General features: G+C 38.9%; 2 protein-coding genes and 1 long non-coding RNA gene across 3 annotated transcripts in view; 1 reads left to right on the plus strand and 2 right to left on the minus strand.

Annotated features, from left to right (window-relative positions):
• The first annotated feature begins 434 nt into the window (after window positions 1-434).
• On the plus strand, window positions 435-3,250 carry gpr75 (G protein-coupled receptor 75). Its single transcript, XM_044136170.1, has 2 exons — window positions 435-783; window positions 1,051-3,250. Exon 2 carries the CDS (start codon window positions 1,157-1,159, stop codon window positions 2,798-2,800), a length of 1,644 nt encoding a protein of 547 aa, XP_043992105.1. The 5' UTR covers window positions 435-783; window positions 1,051-1,156; the 3' UTR covers window positions 2,801-3,250.
• A 464-nt stretch (window positions 3,251-3,714) lies between these two features.
• erlec1 (endoplasmic reticulum lectin 1) lies at window positions 3,715-10,292 on the minus strand. The gene is made up of 14 exons (XM_044136532.1): window positions 9,279-10,292; window positions 9,010-9,114; window positions 8,191-8,271; window positions 7,973-8,050; window positions 7,823-7,886; window positions 7,661-7,707; window positions 7,354-7,577; window positions 7,124-7,265; window positions 6,886-7,047; window positions 6,739-6,798; window positions 6,017-6,141; window positions 5,837-5,914; window positions 5,658-5,733; window positions 3,715-4,511 (listed from the first exon to the last, which is right to left on the minus strand). Exons 1-14 carry the CDS (start codon window positions 9,459-9,461, stop codon window positions 4,440-4,442), a joined length of 1,497 nt encoding a protein of 498 aa, XP_043992467.1. The 5' UTR covers window positions 9,462-10,292; the 3' UTR covers window positions 3,715-4,439.
• A 3,798-nt stretch (window positions 10,293-14,090) lies between these two features.
• LOC122842389 overlaps window positions 14,091-17,137 on the minus strand; it is a 104,739-nt gene continuing 101,692 nt past the window's right edge. The window contains exon 3 of the long non-coding RNA XR_006372543.1: window positions 14,091-15,309. This is a non-coding gene — a long non-coding RNA (uncharacterized LOC122842389). The remainder of the gene's footprint in view (window positions 15,310-17,137) is intronic.

Below are 17,137 nucleotides of genomic sequence, written 5' to 3' on the forward strand. Positions count from 1 at the left end.
AACAGCTGCTTTCGTTATATAATTTATACCTTATTTTCTGTTAGCAGTGAAACGTATTTAAGTAAAACAATATTATTTAATTTGCATAATAATATAGTAACAGAGACATAAATTATCTGTATGATGATGCTGTAATTTATAGCAATGCACGCGATGCCTTCCAATCATCACAAGAGCAGATTTATTAAATGTATGAAAGCCAAATATATCTGGCACTATGAAGCCTTTGCGTCAACAGTAGAAATAAATATTCTTGTCTTCAAAATAGATAGCTTGCTGAAGGTGATCATTTTTCTTACACTTCAATAATAAGGACTACGTGCGTTTCTCCCCTTTAATAATATTCTCTCACTGGTTGTTCATACCTTTTTGGATTTTGAGTAAGGAGTAGTTAGTTTTTAAGACGGACCTCTTGGATGCAGTGGTTATGCTCATGCCCAGACACGTAGACGGTGACTTCATACTCATTTTTCAACGCACGTCCAGCGGCTGTCGTGCCCGTGAGAGAATGGATTGATGCACCTATCGCTGAGAAAAACGAGTCTGCCGCCGACCATAAACGCTCTTGCTCTTTTTACTGAAATTTCTGCATTTGCTTCAGGAAACGTGTCTTTGCCAGCACGCTGCTGTACTGTGCATGAGTTGCTGCTGGTGCCGCTGCTGCTGAGGACATTTTTTTATTCTTTCTTCTTAGCAACGGTGCCACACACTTACTGCTGTACTGCTTTAAAGGGAAGAAAAGCTGTAATCAGATGAGGATGACGGACACGCGATCGATTACAGGTTATTCTCTTTGCAGATATTTTTTTAAGCAATTAAACAAGGGATAATTGGGATCCATCAGGAAAACGGTGATGTGCATGTATTATTTGGATTACTGCAGACTGTGGAGGGTGTGGGGTTCTTAAATAGCTCATAATTGCTCAAAATCAGTGATGCATTATAATCTGTGGAACAAACAGTCTTTATGAACGCTTTATAATTATAAAATGGGTTGTAAGGCAGCAACATATAGAAATAACTAATCATTATTTTGTATCTTTTTTTAAGGAATAATGAAGGACTCAGATACTGAGATCATCATGTTCTCCTTTCATGTAGAGGAATATTTCTGAATCTGATGATAGTGGAATCCATGTAAGCGTCCAACAATACAATGAACAACACACTTTCACCATCAGACCTGGTGGATGTGCCAAGACAACAGAGCTTCAATGGCACCGGAGGTATACATACACCTTCAGGTTGGGCCGTTATCCACACTGCCACCTTGACCTTTTGCTCCCTGCTCCTCATCTTCATCTTTTTTATGGGCTCATATGGCAACCTTGTGGTGTTCCTGTCCTTTTTCGACCCGGCCTTTCGCAAGTTCCGCACCAACTTTGACTTTATGATCCTCAACCTGTCCTTCTGTGACCTGTTCATTTGCTGCGTGACGGCTCCCATGTTTGCACTGGTGCTCTTTCTGGACGCCGGCGGAGCTGATGGTGTATCAAAGAGTTTCTGCTTCGCCTTCCACCTGACCAGCTCGGGGTTTATCATCATGTCCCTGGAGACGGTGGCAGTGATTGCCCTCCACAGACTTCGCATGGTTCTGGGGCAGCAGCCTAATCGCACCGCCTCATTTGTCTGCACACTAGCCCTCACCGCTCTCCTGTGGACATCCAGCTTCACCATGGCTGCTCTCCTGACCATGCGAGCATACCCACGCAGAGATGGGCCTTGCTTGCCGCACTTTGGACTGGGAAGTGGACAAGCCAGGGTTGTGCTCTATGTTTACCTGGCAGACTTTGCGTTTTGCGTCGCTGTGGTGTCTGTGTCCTATCTCATGATCGCTAAGACACTAAGAAAAAATGCACAAGTAAGGAAATGTCCGATTATCAGTGTAGATGCCACATGCCCACCTCAGCCTGCACCTCTCATTGCAGCGGGCTTTGAGAACATGCAGTGTGCTGTTCAAGGCCCTCCTTTGTATCGCAACCAGACTTACAATAAACTGCAAAATGTGCAGACACATGCATATGCAAACAGGATCAGCCAACCGATAGTCCCAGGAGCAGCCCAAGGAGCCACCTGCTGTCAGATAGTCTCTTCTGTCAACTTAGCCACAGCCAAAGACTCAAAGGCAGTTGTCACCTGCGTGGTTATTGTGTTCTCTGTCCTGCTTTGCTGCCTGCCAATGGGAGTTTCACTGGCACAGGACGTTTTGTCGCCAAAAAGCAACTTTACACATTACCAGTTTGAACTATGTGGTTTTGTGCTCATTTTCCTCAAATCGGGCATCAACCCATTTGTGTACTCGCGCAATAGTGCAGGCCTTCGCCGCCGTGTGCTCTGCTGCATTCAGTGGGCCGCACTGGGTATTCTCTGTTGCAAGCAAAAGACTCGTCTCCATGCAATGGGGAAGGGCAGCCTGGAAGTCAATCGCAATAAATCTTCCCATCATGAAACCAACTCAGCTTATGTGCTTTCGCCAAAGCCACCCAGGAGGCTAGTGGACCAGGCTTGTGGGCCCAGTCGCTCTAGAGATTGTGATAGTAGCCCAAGGGCCACAGGGGTGCGGAAACCTCGCCTCCCAAGCACTTCTACTCCAATGAATACCCGCATTGAGCCGTACTACAGCATTTACAACAGCAGTCCCTCAGCAGGACCCAGTTCCCCTACCAGCCTGCATCCTGTCAGCTCTCAGACATTTGCTTTTGTCAAGTCCTATGTAGCCATGCACTACCACACTCACCAAGATGCACTGCAAGACTTCGACAGCACCTCAGTACACCAGATTCCCATTCCTTCAGTTTGAAGGAATGGGAATCTTTTTGGGGAGTTTCACTATGGCTTTAAGTCCAATGTGAATCTAAAGACAACGTAGCTCTTTTACAGCATTGGAATCAGTAATCTTATTCTCCTCTGCAGCTTGTCAAAATTATAAGCTTTGCCCCTGACACAGTAAAGAAGAAACCACTTTATTAAGAAGTGTTGATCCTTTTCTGTTTTGCTCTCACAGACGCAATTTCACAGAAATGTTGTGCACGCATGTGCCGTTAACAACCCAGAAATCTAAGGGTTTTATTTAAATTATTGCCAAACACAGCAGCTAGTTGGACTGCTGCAATGCCAGGCTACCAAAATACCCTGCACAAGCCCACACAACTGTCAGTGGCATGTTTTTGCACCTTGATGAACTTTTCGCTTCTTAAGAAAATGTATTTGTGAACCTCAGACTATTTAACCCAATAAATGGTCAGCAAGTGCTTTGGATCTGTGGTATGAATTCTTTAAATACCCTTTTTATATAAATATGTCACTTATGATTCTAACCAGGTTTTGAAAAGATGGCCCTGTACTTAATTCTGTGGATTTCTCAATACTTTTATAAGACAGTAATAACAAGTTACACTGTTAGTATACTTAACTACGAGACAGTGATTATTAAAAAATCCTATCTGATGTGCCCCCACAGATCACATAAAATAGTATCGCAAGTAATTATTACAATTCACAGAATGCCAGCACCCTCTAGTGGTCCATTATTTGCCATGAGAACCAAATTTTCCATAATTTAAGCCTGATGTGTGTTCTGATTTGACATGTATTTCCTTCCTTTATAAAGCATCATTGAGGATCCTAAAAGGGAGTCAAACAACTTTGATGCATTATCATTATTGAGTAATCTGTTTAAGGTGATATTCCCATGAACAAATGAAACTCAACCAATGAAGTCCCATGTAATTTTATTTTCTGCAGCAAATGCATTGGTTTATGTCCCATTCATACAGCAGCAATAAGATTCCCCAGTGTGCATTTTTTATAAAACCACAGAATATCTTTGAACCAATATACATTCTGTACATTCTTCAAATGTTTCATTCAAACTTTTGCTGCTTTTGCACATCACACTCTCATGCATAATTTACACTCATTCTGTAAATTGGCAACACACTCACTCTTCCAACTGTAAAGGGATCCCAAACTTCCAATTTTTTTTTTTTTATCTGCTAGCACAAATAACCAGTCAGTTAAAAATCTCAGACAAACGCACTCTGAAATGAACTGTAGAGAAAATAAAACCACCATGAGCTGAGTTGATTCCCCTGAATGATTAAAAAATCCTGTGACTCGTCAACTCTTGTTTCCAATTAATCAACTCTGAAGAGAAGCATAGATATGGAGTTCAGGCATTAAATCAGCTGCCCTTTGGTGAAGCATGAGCCCCTTTTCACTCATTAAAAGTCTGTTAAAGTCACATCACGGGCTGCGCTCCGCGTCTGCACTGGGCTGGGGCTCCAGGACAACATGGAGTCCAGCCTTACAATCAGGCTCAACCACAGTTTTGGCTTTTAGTATAACATCCAAAGTCTCTTCTTTCACCAAACAGGCCTCTGTTTAACAAAAGTCCTGTCGTTTTCCATGCCTCAACACCGTCACTGGACATGTTCAGCTTAACTGGGGATGGACAGAAGCCCGTGCTCATCAGCTGTGTCGAGAATTCTGCATATGACGGGGGACTCAACCTAAGCAAAGGATAAATAAAACAAATTAGATGTCAATATGAGTGATGATGTAACTTAGCAAACTTACATGTTAAAACTTGTACTCCATTTATTTATTTGTTTATAGAATATTTCCAACCATTTTTAGTGACCAAAATGCGATATCCATAAACCGCAAAATCAGAACATTGGTTTTTCTTGCAAACTCTGAATAAAACTTTAGCTGGCATTTTTTCAAGTCCAGTAACTCCAGCCTCTCTTTTCTAGTTTATTTACTATTTAGTAATATATATATCAATTATTAGGGAACATCATACAGTGAATTCAAAAGTTACACTTAGCACCATAAAAAAATGGTGTGTAATTGTCACTATCCTAGCAAATGCATTACATAGCCATCATTATTTGTGCTGAAAGAAAATTGCTTAATATTAACAGACAGATTAACAGCTTTTTGGAAATCTTAAGTCAAATCAAGGTATTTACATCAGTGTTACCCTCTAGTAATAATGGATTCTACATTTGCAGTTTATATATATTTTATTGTTCTCCTTTTTATCATACTATAAAGCAGGGGTCTCAAACTCCAGTCCTCGAGGGCCACTGTCCTGCAACATTTACGGTAGATGTGCCTCTGCTGCACCACACCTGAATAGAATAATTAGGTCATTAGCAAGACTCTGGACAACTGATCTACACAAGGTGGAGGTAATTAAGCCATTTCATTCCAGTGTTTTTTATACCTGTGGCACATCTAAAAACTGCAGGACAGCGGCCCTGGAGGACTGGAGTTTGAGACCCCGCTATAAAGGATCTTTACACACCACCCTTGTGGTTTTATGACCAGAACTTTGGGAACTATTGCATTAAATCTCCATCATTTCACAGATGGCTTTTAAGATACTTCAGTCATTCTGCTCAGCCTTGAAACCTTTGAAGAAAAAAAGGCAATTCCAACAAACCAGAGGATTAAGGATAATCCTATTAACGGGGATCCTAATGACCCACATAACAACCAGGAGACTACCACAGATACGCTACTTGACTTGTCATTGAGATAATAGCCAATCTACTTACTTACATTGTGTTTTGTTAAGGCCCACAAGTTACTGTCACTTATATAAAACATGTTACCAATTATGTTCTCAATATAGCAATCAAACCTACCCCAAGCACATACTGACAAGTCTGAGGTTCCATCATGTAGACTGTGACAGCATGAGGAGACTCAGATTCTTTACATCTGTCAGAGACAAATTATGAATTAATTCAAAAATTAACATATTTAGTGATTTATGTTGATTTAAAGGGATGTTACTCGTTCCTCTTATAGATTACTGACTCACTTGAGCTTTACGACGACCTGCCTGGGCTTTCCTGTCAGATCACATAAATCCCCGTGTCCATAAAAGTGGGAAACTACCCTATGACGGTGCAAAGAAAAGTGGAGGAAAAAAGGAAAAAGGTTAACACTCAATTCAAAGTAATTATAATTCTGGTTCTTAGAGGAAATCAAAATTGCCTACTTGACTTTCTGTGCCCCATCTTCTTTGAGCTGGTAGGATCGGGCAACGTTCTTCTTCGCCCACTCAATGTGCTCCTCTGCATTCCAATTCCCCACCACGACGATGTTCTTCCCTTGTTCTTTGTCCTGAAGCACAGATTCAGATTCAGAGCAAAGAAAACTGACTTGAGAGGAGAAGAACCTTCAAATTTCTTGAAAAAAAAGGTTGACAAACTGACTGTTGAAACCTGTGAAATACAAATGCATTGATCAAGCTACCGTAATATTGATTTCCTGTTTTGTGATTTTGAAAAATTAAATTTTTTTGTTTTTCAAGGACAATAAGCCGGTGTACCCAGCCTCTCGCCTGCACCAGCACCCCTCCTGATCCCACTAGGGACAAGGGCGTAAGAAAATGGATGGATGGATGAAGGATGATAAGCCAAGCAAAAAAATTCTTGAATGACAAAGTAGGTATTGGACCACTGACAAAGTTTTAACCCTGGCTGACTGATTGGTGGCTTCTTAGTCTAAATCCAGTTGATAAATTAAAGAATAAAACAACTTTGTTATTCACCCTTTCTGTTATCTAATTATACTTACACTCACTCCGTGACAGAAAGAATCACAAATATGTCTCAAATGCTGTAAAAAATCATTTGGGATTAACTTCCTTTTTAAACATGTCATTGATACTGAAGATAGCTAACTTTGAGCCTTCAGTTTTAATTCAAGTCATCTTACCTCATGGTACTGATGGACATGTTTTCCATAACAGAATTCATATTTCCACCAGCCCACGCCCTGAAACACACATGAAGATGATCATAAATTACAGCATAGTTTTAGAAATTATCTTTAAATTATGTGTTAAATGAAAACACGCCTCACCCCTTGCAGACAATACAAGCCACTGAGAAACTCCTTAATCAGCTGGTCGTCTGTCAAACGAGAGATGTGCGTCGTTCCCACTGTGACCTGAACCTGTCCTCCAACAGTCATGGGTTTGTGAGTGGAGGTGAAAGCTTCCTCTCTTACCGGTGACACTCCCTCCTGTAACAAAGACTAAACTTGATTAAACTCTGTAAACAGGGGGCATTGTTTTTTTACTTTTCGTTGATTCGCTCACCTCTCTGATGTCCGCATTGGTGCTGAAAGGTGGTTTAAGCAGCTCCTCTTGCTCTTTATCTAACTGTGTGAGCCTCTGAGGCTGCAAGGGGGAGCCCTCCAGAGCCTGGCAGAAGATGGCATTCACTGGGGAGGATTTGAATCTAAGGAACATGCATCAAGTTAGGAAACAATTTTATTCCAGAGAAACACAACATGAAGTACTTCTAGAGTAGTTCTTTAGAATCCTACCTGTATTTTGGGTGCGTGCACAGCAGAGGTGTCAACACCACGACCTCATATTCACAGGTGGTGACCTCTGCAATGGACAGAATCTCATGTTTGGCTTCTGGATGGCAGACGTACAACACCGAGGTGGAGCGTGGCAGGTTCTGCTTCAACGTACACGGAGTCCCGTATCCCATTTCCACTGAGTAGTATGGAGTCAGCTGACCTTCGATGTTTTTAGTGGGCACCTAAACAGCAAATTTAAAATAAAATGGAAGTAACAGACGTGAACAAAATCTGTATGGCAATTTAGTTTGAGTATATTACTTACTTCTGTTTGTGAAGCTGTTTTAGCATTTTCTCTCTCTTCATCTTGATCTAAAAAAAAAAAAAAAAAAAAAAAAAAAAAGGTCAGCCACAACTTGTACGCAAGTCAAAAATTAGTCTTAGCTCATTTCAGAAATCAAATAACAGAAGTCACAATATACCCCACCTGTATCAGCTGACTGACTCCTCTGGTCCATATTCCCCAGGTAATACTCCTGAACACTGATCTTCTGTGGAAGCACACATGATAATTTTAGGATCCATGTGCTGGCTTCTCATTCATGTCATCTGACCATTGATCTCTCAGCCCACTCACCTGACCCGTCTCCTTCTCTTCATGATACTGCCTGACATGCTTCCCGTGGCACACTTCATATGTCCAGTAAGACTCAATCTACAAAGTCGCATTAAAAATCGAGAGGTTTATATTTATCAAAAGCTCCTCCCGCCCCCCAAGAAAAAGATTATTTTCCGTCACGGTCTGCTAACGTTGCATGAACTCTAACTGAAGACAGTTTCAATTTTATGTCTCACCCTGTAGGAGCAGCTGCTTCGTTTGAACAGTGGCTCTAGAAGCTCTCCTGGACTGGGACCACCATACCCCTTGTCATCATCCTAAGACACCAAATTAGACAAGCAACACAACAACACTGTAAAGAGTAAGACATCAAATCATTAAAAGGTTTCTATGTTATACTGGTGCAAAATGAATGCAGCTACACAGATCATCCATGCCTTAGTTTTATGCAATTTTAGCTGCACTTTTAGTATCTAACTTTCAACTTCGCTATTTCATCTATACTTGTTCTAATGTAGATAATTTAAAATGAATACTTGAAAACAAAACTTTCACTCTGATGGATCTGTAGATTTCAGCTTTTTTCATGCTTAGCCTTTTTAGATCTTTATCTTTCACTTTGTAAAAGTTGGTTCTTTTTATTACTTTCTGTTTTTGTCTTGTTTAAAGTTTTCTGTAGTTTCTTGCTTCTGTACAACACTCTGGGAATATAGACAGTTTTTATATTGATGAGTTGCTTTAGATCAAATCTAAATTACAACAGACAACTCAGTACGTAGTGGAAGAATAAGTATTGAGACTTCCCTCTTTAGTATTACTTATGTGTGTGTGATCAAATAAATCACAAAATTGTTATCAGGCTGGTTTGGTGGACATAGTGAAAAACTATATGCCTATAAAGGCGTCTTAAGATCAGTAAAAGGTCCACAATTAAATATTTTATGCCACAAGGGTGGTTCATTAATTTATCTATTGAAGTAAGGAAGCGTTTCTTCCGATCATTAAAAGATGAAGGGTTTACTTCCTGAAGTTGAACCAAACAATGTATTGCTCACCTCTTCCCCATTTGCCAGTGAAGGCAACAAACATTTGTACTTCTCCTTTTCAGTTGTTGTCATGATGACGAAGTCATCTTCACTGTAAAGAGCACCTGAAGTTGGCTGCAAAGCGGAAAAAAAAGAATCACAATAACTTTTGAGATACAAAAAGAGGACCTTAACGTAGTAGTTTAGGCTTACTTCCAACCTAAACTAGTAACGTTCGTGTATGATCAGGTTCTTACAGTTTTAAAATCATTGTGCTATAAAGCAAGTAGGAAGCCTACCAGTCTGAATTCAGAACCCGGCCAGGTTATTTTAAAAGGAATCTCATCAGTAAATGAGGGATACCCCCCTCTGTTTGCAGAGACGTCGCTGCAGACCCCCAATAGTCCTCCAAAAAGGACCAACATCAGCCCAGCAATCATCTCTCCTGCCCGGCTGCTTAGTTCCTGCAGCCCCCTCCGCATGTTCGTTAACAGCCTCTTTACCTCCCACTCGCTGCAGGACAAATCACTTAAAAGATACTTCGGTTTGGCACACGTAAGGAATGACAACGGGAGGCGGATATCAACACTACACCAAACACAGGAAGTGACCTATATGGCTGCCACGTCGTTTTCCGTCTTTGCGTATAGCACAGTAACAACACTGCCCTCTGGTGGCAAAAAAATAGGAGTTTAAGTTGTCTTGTTAAAGTGCACTCATTGGATCGGATTTATAAAATAAATGCAAATAATATTAAATAATCATGTTTTATATGTACACAGCTATACATTCCACGTTGTGTACGTTTATACGTTCAGTATAAATAAAGTTTTTCGGAAGAGAGTCAAAGGCAAGCTTTTCGGGGCTTAATAAACGAGAAAATTTACAGATGCACAAAGGTTCACATGATTTGAAGACTTCACGCTGTCATATTTTATAATGACAGTTTTAAAATGTAATCTATAAATGGAAAAAGAAAAGAGCGCTCTGCCTCCTATTGGAAAGATCTCGAATTACACATTCTGATCTGAATTCAGAGAGCAAAGGGTAAGATTAAGAACAAGTCAAGCTGCCGCAGAACTGAATTTTGACTTACAAGAAGGTACTACCTTAAGTTTTTGTATTTTTCACCAAGTTTGTTGATTGATTGCAGTGTTGTCATGCATTCTCTCCCTCCATACCACTATGATGGCCGCTACCATACCCAATGCACGAAGACTATTAAATCGTCTCCAGTTCTAAAACTGTTAGACCTTTAAAAATGTGGGCTTCTCTTTATGCTGGCTGCAAACATGCTCTCAGAAGTGGTGAAAACGGTGTGGACAATTAAAAAAAAAAAAAAACAACAAAAAAAAAACATCTTTTGACCAGATGGTGGAGCTGTTGATGCAAGGATACGAATCAAGAGAGCCAGTAGGAAAGAAAAAAAAAGATTCCAGCAAAAATTCTGAAACAAAGAGGGAAAGGACTTAGAAAAGAGTGGGATACGGAGGTAAAAAGACATGTAAGAGGACATTTAACAAAATCATTCATCCTTTGCTAAAACTCAGAATTGCATTACAATACATTCATACAATGTTCATAGATAGATAGATAGATAGATAGATAGATAGATAGATAGATAGATAGATAGATAGATAGATAGATAGATAGATAGATAGATAGATAGATAGATAGATAGATAGATAGATAGATAGATAGATAATAGATTTCTGCATTGGAACTAATTAATTTGAGAGGAGCATTCTCATTTATTTCACTAATATCCACAGGGTGTGCTTGATTTGCATACCTTCCATACGCCCTCACCTAATGCATAATTGATACGACTGTCATCTCCCCAACCATAATAACATCATTCCAAAGGGAGCAGTGAGAAATGAATCTTGGCATTTGAACATCTCAAGCCAAGATTAAGATATCTCCGGGGCTGTCACCTAAAAATATACGTAGAACAGTCAGACATCAAATCAATACTGTTTGCTTTTTGGCATGATTTTCTTAATGACATGCTATATCGATCAGAGTGAAGCGTCTCTTTACCTGTTGCACTAATTTCCCTTGTCAAAAATGATTTATTTCAGCTTTTTCTGATTGAGACTTCATGCAGCTATTTTGTAGAATTCATTGTTAGTAAGTAATACTGAAAATTTTGAACTACATCTACATTACATCCTGTATTTTTCCTAACTTTGTTTTCACACGTTTCTACAGCAATTGCAAGACTAGATGTCTTCTTTTGTTTCTTAAAGGCATTTCATTTGTATACATGGTCGTTGACACTTTTTATTAAAAAAAGAAAATGTGTTGTGCATTTGTATTAGCCCTCTTTACAGCATCGTGAAGACCAAGAAATTCACCAGGGAGACGAGGGTTTTTAAAGCAAGTTTAAAAGCATTGTTCTAAAACAATACTTTTAGCTTTGAACATCTGTTGCACTGTTCAATTTACTGTCTAGCAACATGAAGAGAAGGGCACAATTACAAAACTATCAGGATATGTCCACCCACCTGATGTGACAGTGAGGCATGGATCACATTTATCAGAGATGCTGTCAAGAGGCTCAAGGTATCTCTGGAAGAACTGCAAATATTTAAGGATCTGGTGGGGCAACTAATCAGCACTTTTGCCCTTCACAAATTTTGACTAATATCCAAAACAACATCCATCAGAAAACTGACACTGCACATCACTCTGAATGCAGTTTTGATAAATCTAAATAATTTTTTATGACTGATTTTTAGATTTTATACATAATACATTAGTGTGGATACAATGACCATGACATTCCTGAGTGCCACAAAAAATGTAATTAAGTTTTTCATCACGTCAATGTAAATGTGTTTGTAAATGTACACCAGGCTTCTATAAGAGTACTAAAGTTGTTCTTTTGATTAAACTTTTTCATCCTTTTCTTTCACAAACTAAAACGCTTCTCATTTGCAAACTAAAAGTCTTCTTCTCAGGGCTCCATCATAGCAGTCTATTCCCTATGACCACTCTCAAAGGTGCCTGTAGAAAGTTCTTCACATAAATTTGTGCATTTTCTGAGGCGTAAAGCTGTTTTAGCAAGCCTTCAGATGTCAAGTATGAATAAAAAAAGCCCCCAGAAGTGTCCTTTTGTTCTATGCGAACCAACAGAAAGTGGGTTAACTACTTGAAAATGCATCATAAGCAGTGTGTGTAATCTGGAAGAGTTCAGAGACTCAGGAGACTTTGAGAGTGGAAGTCATTTAGTGTCTCTTCACAGTGTGATAGTAAATGGCAAAAACAGTCCCAGATGAAGACTCTTGACGATGCAAACTGAGGATATTTGTTTAACATCGTGAAATCAGGAATTATATGATGCACAAGCAGCTAAAAGACTCAGTCATTTTATAGATTATGAAATCAAAATTAAGGTTGCAGATTAACTATAATTCCTCAATAATCCACATGTGTAATTACACAAAAGATCTACTGTCTCTGTTTAGCTTGGTGTCAAATAGAAGTAAAACATGAAAGTTGTAGCATGAATCACATTTGACTCTGCCACTGAGTAATTGGTGCAAAGAAACCACACATAATTTGTAATCATTTGAACGTATTCAAAAGATATCATTTGCATACATTTTTAATGACAGCTGTGTTTTTCTGACTGAAATGTGTGAAATATATTGTTTTTTTATTTTATTTTATGAATTTGTTGTCTACCACATAGCTAACCACCAAAGCATCACATAACTGAGAGAAACAAAGCGAAAGGTTACTGATTTAGTAAAAAAAAACAACAAACATTTAATCAAACATGATATCTGAAGAAGTTCAATGGGTTGCAAAGTATTGTACAAGATACACCTTTCTGTTCGGTGACACTCTCCAGCTTATTGTGGGATATCCCCATATGTTCCCCTGCCAGAAGGGATTAATACTTCTGAGTTGACCCTAAGGACTCTTCAAAGTAGGACAATCCCAGAAATCATCACTCAAAGGTCATCCTGTTGATATGCCTGAATCACCTCAACTGACTCCTTTCAGTCCAGAGGAGCGGCTGCTTGACTCCAGGCTTCTCCCAAATCAACACATGACTGAGGTTGAATTCTTTCTTTGCATTACATTATATGCATTCACAATACATTCTCATTATGTTTGCTTTTCAAATGGTAATGGTTTGAAAAGGCAGATGTGGTCATTGCTTTCTATCCACTTTTATAGTAGATTTAATGAGCCAAACATGATTTGTTTGCGTATTTTTATAAATGCTTTTAGACATAGATGCACATCACTTTCAGCGTTACGTAGTTTATTCATGGCGATTCCGAAAAAAGCCAATCTTGTATTTTCTCCATGTCTTCAAGATATGCAAGGTTTTCCCAATGGCTTCCCAAATCCTTTCAAATCATTCTTTGTGTTTTTCTCCCTTCTTGAAAATGAAAACAAAGAAACCATGTCTTTTATTTTTACTCATCCTGCACAACTGTCACATCTGCAATGTTGTTTTCAGTTCATTCTCATTCTAAAGCACGCCTTTACTTACTTTAACCTTCCAAAGTTTTGACAAACTTTTTCCTTACTTTTGGTTTGCCCGGGGCGGTTCATATAGTAATTGTAAACTTTCAGCAAACAATGTATGGTGTTAACAGTCAAATGAAAAAGACATGCTGAAATTATATTGGCAGTTCGGCATCATGCTGCCTCTTCTCCAAATGGCACAAGAACTCTGACCTTTTCATAATCTTAGCGCTGTCATGAGATGACCTTTATGCACAGCATCACATCGTCGATGCATGAGCCTTTAGACAAGCTACGATTGGCCTTTTAAGAAAAAAAAAAAAATCAAACTACTGTTTACGCAACACATAAAAAGAGAAAAGTGAAACCGTAATTTTATTTTTGCTTTATAGTCACAAAATATTCAACGGTAAATGTTATTCATTAAGCATTTACCTCACTTACCTTAGTATTGGATTAATTGACAGCATTTTGTGGATTTAGTAGTTTTGAGCCATGGCGGCAAGAAAAGAATGATTCATAGAAAATTTCCTCCCTGCCTAGTCACAGACTGACTCTCTAAAGAATAGATGAAAACTCAATTCTGCCGCCTACATTAAATCTGTTAGCGTTTTCTTTTTTAGGACTTTCTCACACTTTTTTGTGGTGAGAAATTTAGTGAATCGATAAAGTTCTGGTCTGCTTATTGGGTTGTGGGTGTAACCTGATGGATTGGCAGGAGGAGGAAGAGGAGGTGGAGAAAGGCCAGGTTAGCTTCCCTGGTGGAGAGGAAGGTTAGTCTGTTGGCCTGATGGCTTGTTCACTCTGCAGATGTCACCTGGTCATTATCCTGAGGCAACCATCTGCCAGTTGGTCCTGCAGGACCCGGCCGCTCCGTCTTCTGGGCCCCGTATGACAGGCAGGATGCGTGCTGCTTTCTCTTCTGCTTTGACCTGATACTCCTCCAGCCTCCGGTGTCCAAAAAAGGACCAGGTCGGTCAGGGGTAGAGGGAAGACAGAAGACACGTGTGGAGAAACACTCTGCCCCAACAATGAAGAAGAAAAAAAACTGGACAGCATTAATGGTGCAACAGCAGTTTTTACTTGGACTCCCCTCTTAGTTGACTGATTGCCTTCTCACCCTTAGTGCTGCTGGGATGCTGAGATTTTGCGTGCTGCCAACCTCCGTATCACCAACCAGGCCCACAGATTTAACTTGTTGTCTCATCAGTGCTTGAATTCATATTGTATCTGCTTAAAATTGTTTGCTAATATGAACCATTTATACAAAACGGTGTTTATTATTCACAAAACAACAGTTAACAGACAGTAAATAATCCTTTGGTGGGTAATAAGTAAGCATAATGATCACGCCCTTCTCCAAGGTCTCAGATTAGATTATTATTTTGGTGCTTTTAGATGGTTACCTGTTAGATTTTACAGCCACAAAATCTAAATCTAAAATCTCCTAAATTTTAAAACTACAAACATAAAAATAATGACGGCAAACCTTTATAAACTTATTTATATGAAAGTATCAATATTTGTATTGGTGGTAATAAAATCCACATTTGTTAAAAGAGCCTTGAAAAAAGTGTAAACTGAAAATGGCTTCTTCTAATAATTTTAAATTTGTGTTATTATCATGCAGTATTTTAGTCTTCAAAATACCTGAATTTTTGCATATTTACATTTTTTTTTACCTCTGGTAGCTCCACTTCCAACCACTAAAATCCACATGGGCGGCTTTAGCTTCAAGTGACTTCCGTAGGAACTGTTGTGAGAAAACCAGGGTGTCAAACTCCAATCCACAAGGGCCAGTGTCTTGCAACTTTTGGATGTGACCCCGATGCAACACACCTGAAACAGAGGACTGAATTACCAGAAGTGCCTGCTATTGACCTAATTATGTGATTCAGTTGTGTTGACAGAGAGAGACCGGCAATAGTTTGAATCACAGCTTGACTGGACTCTCCACAGAGTTTTTTAAGATCCCTCCATAGGGCGCTGCATCCAAAGTCATGTTACAACTCTCTCGACATCCTCCTCCTCTCTAGATAAATCAATGTGTGGAACATGACTTCATCAACACAACTTTGAACTGGAGACTTTGCTATCACTACTTTTCCCTTGGGTGGCCACTGTGTAATAAATTGAGGCCCCAGTGGCATTGTGTAATGCGCTGACGCCAAAGTCTGGCATTCCAGACATTATGTTATCGCTCTTCGGTAACTTTCCACTGCATTCTCTGTTGCCTTGTACTCACATTTTTAAATTTACACTTTTCTTATATTTGGATATAGAAATGACGATAGGTATTCTGAGCTACAAGGTTGAACACAGTTAAGAAGAAAACGTTGTGAAAATTACGATTATATGCCTGTTAAGATGTAATTTTGTGACTCGATGAGGTTGACTGGCCCCTACTAAGTAGTTTTTTTTTCCTGCCACAGTAACAAAATGAGACTATTCAACATGTATATATATTCATCAAATGCTATTCCCATTTTGACATCTACAGGGCCCATCCAAAAATTTAATTTGCTCATGTAACAGAAAGTGGCTTTGAGATAGTTCTCAATTTTTGTGGTTAATAATTCTGCAATCCTTTGCAATTCTTAGGTGAAACTCTAAATGTGGAAACGGACTGTTCATAATCAAACAGACATAATAAAAGGAATGATAGGTGGAAACAGCAGAGAATGCTGTATAAATCAGAAATGTAAAAAAGAAATACAAGCATGCATTCCTGTCACCACATTAAATATTTTCTTTCTCAGAAAGAATGGATGGAGCAGGTAGGAAACACAAATCAAGTATAGGAATGAATATGTTGGCAGAAAAGTAATTAATTTTACACTAAAGCTTTCAGTTTAACCTCTCTGCATAATGATTAGTAGTAGTGTTCATCCTTTTTATCAACAGTTTAGTTTAAAGCTACATTTGCCAAACTGTTGACATAAAAACTGTGCTTGTATTGCATATTTGCTGTCATTAGCTCTGTTTCCTCTTATTGTGTTATTTTTCAACAGAAGGTGTGTCTGACCTAGTATTTTGTCTGGAAAGTGGCTATCAACTAAGTTATTAGCTAACATTATCTGTATGTTTTTACTCTATTTTTTATCTTTACCTTGACATTTGAGGCTGGAATTCTGTACTTAACTGTGTCTCTTTTTAAGAACAAAGTTCATTTGTGTCTCTTTTTTAGGAAAAAGACACAATGTCTCTTTTTCAAATGAACCACATGTTCTCTCTTTGTTTCTTTTCCATGAAATTACTTCTGACTCAGTACTTCCATGCTTAGCTGTATTTCCCCCCCGCCCCCAAATTAGCTAATAATATTAATACTGCTGCCATAACTTTTTTATTTTTCTTTCTCACAGGAAACATGTATGGGTATGAGCTTCTCTTATTCTGTATCTTCTTCACCACTCATTCCTTGAGGTCACACTGGGTCTTCCCTTGTCAAATACCTTTTTTTTAACCATCCAGAATTATACGATCAATTGAATTTGACTTTTTTGCATTATAACTGGGACTGAATTGCACTGCAAGTCTATCTAAATCTCACTATATGACTGGATTGTACTGGAATTAATGAAATTGTATTAAAAAGAAAACTATTTCTTGTTCTATTTTTCTAAAACAAGACAAATAACTTGTTTTATTTACACACAGAATACCTAAA

This window comes from Gambusia affinis, linkage group LG13 (assembly GCF_019740435.1).
Source record: "Gambusia affinis linkage group LG13, SWU_Gaff_1.0, whole genome shotgun sequence".
NCBI lineage: Eukaryota > Metazoa > Chordata > Actinopteri > Cyprinodontiformes > Poeciliidae > Gambusia > Gambusia affinis.

What these genes read in the sequence shown, in the direction of transcription:
- gpr75 (XM_044136170.1), top strand. Translation starts at nt 1,157, where the DNA reads ATGAACAACACACTTTCACCATCAGACCTGGTGGATGTGCCAAGACAA.
- erlec1 (XM_044136532.1), bottom strand. Translation starts at nt 9,461, where the DNA reads ATGCGGAGGGGGCTGCAGGAACTAAGCAGCCGGGCAGGAGAGATGATT. An exon ending in AAGAGAAGGAGACGGGTCAG is followed by an intron (nt 7,887 to 7,972) that starts GTGAGTGGGCTG and finishes GTGCTTCCACAG; the next exon opens with AAGATCAGTGTTCAGGAGTA. An exon ending in GCTTGTATTGTCTGCAAGGG is followed by an intron (nt 6,799 to 6,885) that starts GTGAGGCGTGTT and finishes TGTGTGTTTCAG; the next exon opens with GGCGTGGGCTGGTGGAAATA.